The 9,831-nt window shown below is 53.6% G+C and overlaps 1 protein-coding gene across 1 annotated transcript; it reads right to left on the reverse strand.

Moving 5' to 3' along the window:
• Positions 1 to 4,398: 4,398 nt before the first annotated feature.
• Positions 4,399 to 8,687, reverse strand: DHH (desert hedgehog signaling molecule). Its single transcript, XM_049783499.1, has 3 exons — positions 8,385 to 8,687; positions 5,432 to 5,693; positions 4,399 to 5,097 (listed from the first exon to the last, which is right to left on the reverse strand). Exons 1-3 carry the CDS (start codon positions 8,685 to 8,687, stop codon positions 4,472 to 4,474), a joined length of 1,191 nt encoding a protein of 396 aa, XP_049639456.1. The 3' UTR covers positions 4,399 to 4,471.
• Positions 8,688 to 9,831: the final 1,144 nt, after the last annotated feature.

Consider the following 9,831-nt stretch of genomic DNA (forward strand, 5'->3'; position numbering starts at 1 on the left):
GGTTGCTTGCCTTGCATGAGGCTGGCTGAATTTAATCTCTGGCATCCCATATAGTCCCTTGAGCACTGCCAAGAGTAATTTCTGAGTGCAGAGCCAGGAGGAACCATAGGGTAAGCAAAAACAAACAAACAAACAAGCAAAAACCAATAAAATGAAATCAGGTTGGCCACATGCAAGGCAAGTGCCTTAAATATCTCTCTGGCTACTCAAACAATTACATGGCAATGCAAATTTTGTCTTATTTTTGGTGGAATTTTACCATGCCTAATACACTGTCGCTTTGTAGATATTCCTAATCTTACTTGAAGAGTAGAAAGTGTGGGGCCGGGCGGTGGCGCTGGAGGTAAGGTGCCTGCCTTACCTGCGCTAGCCTAGGAGACGGACCGCGGTTCGATCCCCCGGCGTCCCATATGGTCCCCCAAGCAAGGAGCGACTTCTGAGCGCATAGCCAGGAGTAACCCCTGAGCGTTACCGGGTGTGGCCCAAAAACCAAAAAAAAAAAAAAAAAAAAAAAAAAGAGTAGAAAGTGGACTGGCTAGAGCCATAGTATAGCAGGTATGGACCTGAACTTTACACAAAGCTGACCTGGGTTTGATCCCTGGCATCCCATATGGTTTCCTGGAACACCACCAGTAATGACTCTTGAGTGCAAAACCAGGAGTAACCTCTGAGCATTGCTCCATGTGGCCAAAAACAACAGTAACAAAAATGAATGGAGGATGGGGAATTGGAATATGAAGAATCAGATGAAGGCAACAAAATGGTCTCTTGAAACTTGGAACAGCAATCCTCCACTTGCAGAGTTCTTCCAGGTTATCACAAAATAAATCAGAGACTATCTCTAAGTTACATGTTAGTTCTAAAACTGGAATCTTGTATACAACACTTTGTGGGGAAAAAAATGAGTTTTTGTTTTTTTTTGTTTGGGCCACACCCCGTGATGCTCGGGGGTTAGTTACTCCTGGCTATGTGCTCAGAAATCGCTCCTGGCTTGGGGGACCATATGGGAGTCCGGGGATCGAACTGCGGTCCATCCTAGGTTAGCCATGTGCAAGGCAAATGCTCTACCACTGTGCTACCACTCTGGCCTTCCAAAAAAAGTGTTATGAAATCAAACAATTATATGGCAATGCAAATCATAAAAGTTTGGGAACAGTTGTTAGTACTTTAGTTTAAATGGTGAGCAGAGAAGCTGTAAAGGCAGCACAAAATTGATACAGAATAGAGAAAACATTTATAATGCCCAGTGCCTGGGTTCCACATGGGCACAGATACTGATCTCCACAATCATCCCAGCATGAAGATGCCATTAAATCTAACTTCCCAATCTGGCTTTCCCTCTAATCTTCACTGCCCGTTTTTTTGTTTGTTTGTTTTTTGGGGGTGGGGCAATGTGCAGGGAACTGAGAATCATCTGTTGATGCTCAGGAGACCATATATATATATTTATATGTGTGTATATGTGTGTGTGCAGTGCTGGAGATTGAATGGACTAGGCACATACAAGGCATTATCTCCTGTACTGTCTCTCAGCTCACCTCACTGCCTGTGATTATTGATAGGAATAGGTGTTGCAACTGATGATGCTAAATGGCCAACTTGCCTTCTTGGCCTACTTCTTGGAGATAATGTTCTTTGGCATTTGAGGAAAGTGATAACTTTTTAAATTACTTATGGTAAAAACTAAGGAGTTAGAAGTGGCTTGAGACATCTATGGCCATATCATCCTGAACGCGCCCGATCTGGTCTGATCTTGGAAGCTAAGCAAGGCTTGGGTCTGGTTAGTACTTGGATGGGAGAAGTGGCTTGAGAAGATGAAAATGTAAGAGACTGAAGTCAGGTGTGAAAGAAGAGCCTCAGGCCTAAGAAGTAGATAAAATATAGTTCAAAGAAAATCAAAGTAGTCTTTCCTTACCCAATTTTCTCCCTCCCCAATTTATTAAAGTGCTAGAAACAAGCATCATAATGTTCTATAGCATAAAATCTTATTTTGGGCAAGAAAAAGGTAACTATGAGGGACAAGGACAGAGTGATAGTACAACAGGTAGGGTATTTGCCCTGCACATAACATAACATAGTTCAATCCCCAGTACCTCATGTAGCCTCCAGGGCCCACCAGGAGTGATCTCTGAGTGCAGAGCCAGGAGTGAACAAACCCTAACCACCACTGGGTGTGGCCCACCTCTCTCCCCCCAAAAAAGATAACTATAAGGGAGGGGCAGTAAGAGGAAACCAGAGGAAACCGAGATTAATGGTTTTATCAGATTAGTCATCACCTGGTGTGATCTGAAAGAGGGCAGCAGAGTCTGACAGAGGGAGACATAAGCAACCACAGCCTGTGTTTCTGTCATCAGCAGAGGGGCAGGCAACTGGCATGGACTGAAGAGAAGAGTATAGCCTGTTTCCAACTGTTGCCTTTATGGAGAAATATCTAGAATTCTAAGTATGTTTAACCTCCAAACACTGAACTCTGGGACCACAAGGGAAAGGGGGATAAGGGGCAATTTTAATTCCCCAGATATCTGAACTGCTGCAGGCTTCCACTGTATCTCTGGCATCCAGGAGCCACAGCTAAACCAGTCAGAAAAAATATGAAAGTGCTGAAGTTTGAAAGTGCTTTCCTATCAAACAAGTGACTGGACCACCTCACCCCACCCCCAACTCTTCCAGGGACTGAGTCCAGGCACTTTAACAAGTCCATCCACATCTTTCACCTCTAGTCTGTGTAGGTACAATCTGACTAGCCTTGTGGAATATAGCTCTTTCCTTGGATCTAAAAGAGAATTGACCCTGAAGGCCACCAGAGGGCATTGTATAGCAGGGACCCTCCAGGCTGGGCCATCCCAAGCTGGTCCTAGGGAGGGAGAACTCCTAGTGAAAACAGTGTTCGCACCAACTTTCTGCCCTTAGAGACTCTCCTTCCAGTGTGTAGACCAACTTCCTCAGAGATTCCACTTCTATATGGGGAGACTGTTTCTGCCTGGATTACAGATGTCTGCTATCCCTATGACCCAAAGACTCCAGAAACATACAGGCCAGAGCAACAGCTGGCAAAAGTGGGAGATAGGAAAGGAAAATAGTGGATGCAAACACAGGATAGTATCTGTAAGGAAATCTCTACATGGAGAATCTATTTCTCACCCCCCCTTTCTTGAATAACCCTTCAGAAGAAAAAGATGACAGCCCTCTGTCTTCTGTTGGTAGTGAGTGAAAATTATCAGTGATGAATTATCTAGGAATTCCCATGTGTTATCCAGTGTCTTCCCAGAAACCAAAATAATCAGCCCCATTCAGACACCAGGATAGACTGAGACTAGGCTGATTAATGAGGAGAGCATTTGCTTTGCACGTGGCAGCCTAGGTTCAATCTCCAGCATTCCACATGGTGCCCAGAGTCTGCCAGAAATAATTCATGAGCACAGAACTAAGAGAAATCTCTGAGAACCACCAGGTATGGTCCAAAAACCAAAGGCTGTCAATTGAGCAAGCAAACAAGAGGGGGGGGGGTTATCTGGATGACAGGCTAATGGGCTAAGGAGAGGGGGAACAGTTCTTTGAGCATCAAAACAATAATGGGCAGAGCCCAGCAGGAACCCCTAAGAGCCTTTGAACAGAGGAAAAAAAAACAAAAAACACAACAACAAAAAGGCCCCAGACCACTTCAACAGTTCATTCAAGTTTGTGGACCTACTGGACCTCTCTGGATGGAAGAAAGGACCAACAGGACCCAACTCTTCATATCTGTTTTTGCTTGTTTGTTTTTGTTTTGGGTCCACAACCAGCAGTACTCAGGGATTAATTCTGGCAGGGTCCTGGAGACCATATGGAATGTCAGGGTTCTACTCTGGTGGGCTATCTGCAAAGCAAGAGCCCTACCCACTGGACTATCACTTAGGCCCTCTTCTTGTCTGTTTCTAATAGAGTGGAGCTGCATCCTTCAAAATAAGGGTGATAAAATCTGTTGCAAAAAGGTGGAAAAAAAAGTCAAGTAGATATTGACTCTGGGTTGGTCTCCTTTTTCCTCCTTTATGGAGTTGAATCACTCTCTGAATAGAGATGTATTTTCCATTGGCTCCTGGATGCTTTCCCTTTATTAACCCACCTGTAGGAAAATGTCAGATGTCAAATTGTCAGTGTGAATGCCATGCCTTTCATCCTCCCAGTTGGGCAAGCTGGCCTCTATATTACTATTTATAAATAAAAATAAAATAAAACAACCGGCAGGATTGAGGCACCGGGGAGGGAGATAAGCACTCCCTGTCGATGAGCAACATCAACTCCACCTCCCTAGGACCTGGAACCACTCCCTCCCTGTTGGAAGGAGCCCTGCATCGCCTCCTGAGTCGGTTTTCTCCTAATCCATCCCTCCCTCCCTCCCAATCAGCACGGTGCGTGGCCCCCATCTCCCCCAGATCTCTAAGCGCACGCTAGACCTCGGCATCAGGCACCCGGAGTCCCTTGCCCAGAGCGCTCATCCCAGCAGCTCCTCGGCCAAGCGGTAGAGAAGCCGAGAGTACCAATGCATGCCCGTGGGCTGCGCGGCTCCTCCGGGCAGCAGCGCCCCCAGCGCGTGCAGCAGACGCAAAGGGGCGAAGGCGCGGTGCGCCCACTGGTGGCTCTCCAGGACCGCGTAGCACGAGGCCAGGACGTCGTTGACCAGCAGCGTCCCGTGCGCGGTGAGCGGCGCGAACACGCCCACGGCCTCCTCCCTCGCCACGCGGGCCACGCGCGCCGGCCGGAGCGCGTCCCCGCCGGGCGCCAGCACCGAGTCCCCCGCGCGGAGTCTCCGCGCGAACACCGGGGCGAAGTCGGCGGGCGCGGGCGCCGGGCCTCGGGCGGCGAACACGAGGTGCCAGGGCGTGAGCAGCAGCTTGCGCGGGGGCCGCTCGGTCTCCACGGCCACGAAGGAGGCGCGGCGCTGCAAGTCCCGGTCCAGGAAGAGCAGCACGGGCGTGGGCACCACCCGGCCTGTCGCGTCTGCCGCCAGGACCCAGTCTCCGCCGTGCAGTTCCCGCAGCCCCTTCCGCTCGCCGCTCCGGAGACGCACGGTGGCATTGCCCGGAAAGCAGCCGCCGGCGCGCACTGCCAGGGAGTTATCTGCGGGGGGAGAGGGGAAGGGGAGCGCTGAGCTGGGACTCGTGGCTCGAGTCTGCGTTTCTCGGCGGGCCGAGGCGACAGGTTCTGGATCCTCAAAGACGGGGGACAGGCCACCCTACCCACCCCAAGACCTCACCCGTACCCGGGCACCATGCAACACGCCTCCCTGCGCCTCCCACCGCCAGGACGCAGCTGCTGGCCTGGGCCAGGGGGACTCACAGCATCACTCCCAAAGCCCTTGCTGGGTCACGCCCCGCGGCCTCCAGGACCGCAGCCTCAGTGTCCCCGAGGGGGTCCCTATGGGAATGGTCTCACCACCCACCACCTACTGTACCGGCTTTGACCGACACGTGGACGTGGTTGCGGGATTCGTAGTGGACCCAGTCGAAGCCGGCTTCCACCGCCAGGCGCGCCAGCAGGCCGTACTTGTTGCGGTCGCGATCCGACGTGGTGATGTCCAGGGCGCGGCCTTCGTAGTGCAGCGAGTCCTGCGCGTGGTGGCCGTCCTCGTCCCAGCCCTCGGTCACGCGAAGGCGCACTCCAGGCCACATGTTCCTCACGGCGATGGCCAGGGCGTTCACGCGCTCCTTGCAACGCTGGCGGGCACGAAGGTGGTCGGAGGCGCGCAAGCCGAGCGCGTCCCCTGTTTTTTCTAGCACACCCGTTCCCCCCCATCCCCAGTTTCTGGGCTCTCAGCTGGACAGAGGGCGTCTGGGTAAGCGAGAAGCCGTGTGGGAGTCGTCGCCTTCTAGAGCCCCCTTCGCCAGAGCTTCGTTGGGCCACTGCGGAGTCCACTGCTGAAGTTGCCAAGGGGCGCACATACCTGCGCGTTCCCACTTTCTAGGCCCGTCCTAGCCACCTCTCGGCCTGGGACCAGGCTCACCCTGAGCGGGGGCAAGAGTCTGAGTGGGCGAGCTGGGCAGCCGGGTCGGCAAGCGGGTGAGCAGCCTGGCGCGGAGAAGAGCCCCCGTTTGGGCCCGTCTCGCGCCCCGCTGCCCTCCCTGGGCCTGACTCATCTTTTGTTTAGTTGCCTTTCCTGGCAAGGGGCATCGCTTCCTTCCTTCCTTCCTCCTCCTCCTTTCGAGCACCGAGCATTAACCCTTGTTGGCGCAAGTGCCCCCCGTCGAGGTGCCCGAGGGAGCGGAGCGGGAGTCAGGCTGCCGGAGCAAAGGGCTGGGGTGGCGGGGGCCGCGCCAAGTACAATGGCTATTCTCCGAGATGACTTAACCGAGCGAGAATCCCGGGCCGAGGCCGGGACGCGCGGGGAGAAGCGGATTCAGCAGCTAAATCCCACAAAGGCGCTTTTCAGCCGCCCGGGCACAGCGAGAGGAAAGGGCAGAAAGCCGCGCCCCTCATCCCCGCTCCACCGGCGGGTCCCCTCCCCCAGGGCCGCCTGCCCTCCCGGTCCCAGCTCGGGCCCTGCAGCCCCTGGGCTCCTGGCTGTCCGGAGCGGCGTGGGAGTAGCACCTGAGGCTAACGGGAGGTGCCCGGACGCAGATCTGCGAGGCCCCCTGCAGGGATCTGAGTGGAGGATTAGCAGTAGCAGATGGACATGTGCACCCCGGGAGTGAGCGCCTCCTTATCTCTGCCTGGAGCCCGAGACCTTGGAACTCCGCTACGCGGCCGCCTGGGGAGGAGGCGCAGAGCACAGCTTCCTCTGCTCCCCTTGGCTCTCCCCTCCGCCCGGGTTTTGGTCTAACTATCCTTGTGCCGAGCCTTTGACACCTCCGCAGCGCTGGGGGGGGGGGGGACAGGAAAAGTGGTAACTCCTTCCAACTTTTTGTCATTTTGTCCCCTAACGAGGCCCTGAGTCCTTGACCTGCGGGGGCTGCAGCCCAGTGCAGAGCCAACTCAATGGATGCCTTTAGCCGCCAGCGTGTGGGAGATAAGCAGGATGAGGGGGTTCCCAGGCCTGTCAGGGTTCTTCTTGGGACTGTCCCTTGTTCTGTTCCCACTGTTGAAGACCTCAGCTAGAGCAAAGGCCCACAAACTCTGTCCTAGGACCAAGGAGGGAAAGAGTGGCCCCTTCCCAATGGCTGGATAGGAGCAAGACTGCTTTGCAAGAGCAAGAAAGATCTAGACAGCCCCCCCACAGGTTTTTCTAACAAAGTGACCTAGAAAACTATGGCAATTAATCAAAGGAAATCCGTACCCCTCCCTCTCTCCCCACCTACTCCACTCCATACACAATTAGGTGGTGTAATGGAAAGTATAGGCCACATAGGGCCAGACGTACTGAATTCTAGTCCCAACCATGCCACGACTTAATTGTAAATGTTTTATTGAATCGCTTATCTTCCTGGGGCCCAGTTCTCATCTACAAAATGGGGGTGGGCATGGAAGGTGACCTTCAAGTTTCTTCCCACTTCTGGCATTAGAAATGGCTGACCAGGATTCTCTCGCCAGGTACTGTTAACCCCATATTGTTTAAGTTCTGCTCTCCGACAGACGCTCAACAAGTGGTAGTTGGATTTATATTCTGAATTCTTGGATTTTTTTCGTTTGTGTTTTGAGGCCACACCCAGTAGTGCTCATGGGTTATTCAAGGGACCATTAAGGGATGCTGGGGATCGAACCCGGGTCCGTCCTGGGTGGAACACGTGCAAGGCAAATCCCCTAATGCTGTGCTATCACTCCGGCTTCTATATTCTGAATTCTAAGGAAAGCTTCTGGTGCTAAGCTGAGCTGGAAGGTCAAGGGAACCATTTGATTCTCAGGTGGGACATCAGTTTTCATGGAGAATTTCTTTTCTTCTAGGAATTCGTCTAGACTCTGCCCTGGTCCTAGGAGTCCTCTGCCAGGTCAGACGTCACTCCGGTCCGGCCCCTCCTCAGGTAAGTTACCTGACAACCAGACTGACTCTTGGCTGCCACACCCCCTGCTTTCAATCTCTGGCCCATCGAGCTTCTATAATCAAGCCAGCTTCTGGCCCCCAGCTCACCCCAGCCCTTCCTGCCTGGCTGGGTAACTGACCCCCGGTCCACGCCTCAGCCATTTCCCGTCTCGCCTGCCGCCATCCTCCTTTCCCCGCCCTCAGTCTCTCGCAGCTTTACCCTCACTAGTCCCTCCTCCCCTCATCTCCCCAGCCCAGGCTCTCCCAGTGGGATGCCCTCTGCTTGCTCAACCCTGTGATGCGGCATTTGGGGTGGGGGTTTTGAGGAAAGGTCTTTGAGACCCAGGTCCCTTAGGCAAAGCCAGACTCACTTCACCTTGCTGCCACAGAAATCAAGAGGTGGCAGTCCCTAAGGTGCTGCTGCTATCTAAGGTGGGCAGAGGGGCCCCCTTACCTCTGTCATCAGGCGGTCTGCGCCACTGTTCTCCTCATCCTTGAAGATGATGTCGGGATTGTAGTTGGGCACCAGGTCCCGGAAGCGCTCGGAGCCCCTTGCCACCCTCCCCTCCGCCGGCCCACTGGCGCCCAGGGTCCGCTCGGGAACGCTGGGCACAAATTGCTTGTAGAGTAGCGGCACGAGCTGCTTGCGCACGTAGCGACGTCTGCCCACCGGCCCCCGGCCAGGCCCGCAGCTCTGGGCCGGCAGCACCAGGAGTGCCAAGCAGCACAGGGGCACTAGACGGACTGGCAGCGCCATGGGTGGAGCGAACTCGGACCAAAAGGGAATGTTCTTGTTCTCACCAGCAAGCCCGTCCGTTGGGCATTTCCCCAGGCACCAGAGCGTGCAACAGGCAGTGCTACCCACAAAGTGCCCTAGAGCGCTTGTGGCTTTGCACACCTGGCTGCCGGGAGCCTTCCCTACATGCTCCAGGGGGACCTGGAACCTGCTACTGACGGGTCATCACAGCAAGGAAAGGTGGTGGTGGGTGAGTGCCAGTCCAGCCCCTAGCTCTCGCCGGGTCTGGCGCTGCCAGAACGCTCGGCTCCGCCTTAAATTGGCCCAGGCCCCGCCCCCGCCCTTCTTCCAGGACCGCCCGCCCCCTCCCACTGGGGCGGGGGCTCTAGCAGATCACCACCTATCCTTGTGACAAGTGTGTCCCATCCAAAAAATTAGGTAAATCAAGAAATTTAGTAGTTACATTCTCAGCGCCCGGACAAGCATCCTTCTGCCTCTCTGCGGAAAGCTGGCACTGAACCACATGCTTGGTTCATGTCCCAAAAGCTACCTGGCAGACCATGTCCTCTTGGTAACATCCACCAAGGAATGGGCTTCCAGTTCTTGTACACCACCAGCAAAACCCTTTGGGTGGGTGGGCAAGCTGTGATGTTCCCCAATTTGCATCTCCCTTCACTCAGAACTAACCAAGTCTGGCAGAGAGGAGAGAGGACACCAGCAAATCTCTTCCCGTTGGCTTTGCAGTCAAACCAGGCTTGGTACTGTCTGGTTTAGGATTTTAAAGCTGCCACTGCTAAAACTCAACTACTTCTTTTCAAATGAGATACTTGATAGGAAGCTGCTGGAATATGCTGGTTCTGTGAAATCTGGTGGGTGCCTTGTTGCTTTTGCCATACCTAATAGTGCTCAGAACTTATCTCTGAGGTGCTGGCAGGCTCTGGAAGAACCAGAGGGTATTGGGAATTGAATCCAGGTTAGCAATGTGCAAGATGCTATACCACCACTAGTCTCAGCTTTTTGCTAAATAACTAATCAATGTTATCATTTAAAAATGTTTTTGGTGCTGGAGAGATATAGCACAGCAGTAGGGCATTTGCTTTGAACACAGCCAACAAAGGATGGACCCATATGGTCCCCTGAGCCTTTCTGTGTGTAGAGCCAGGAG

Source organism: Suncus etruscus, chromosome 11, assembly GCF_024139225.1.
Source record: "Suncus etruscus isolate mSunEtr1 chromosome 11, mSunEtr1.pri.cur, whole genome shotgun sequence".
Taxonomy (NCBI): domain Eukaryota; kingdom Metazoa; phylum Chordata; class Mammalia; order Eulipotyphla; family Soricidae; genus Suncus; species Suncus etruscus.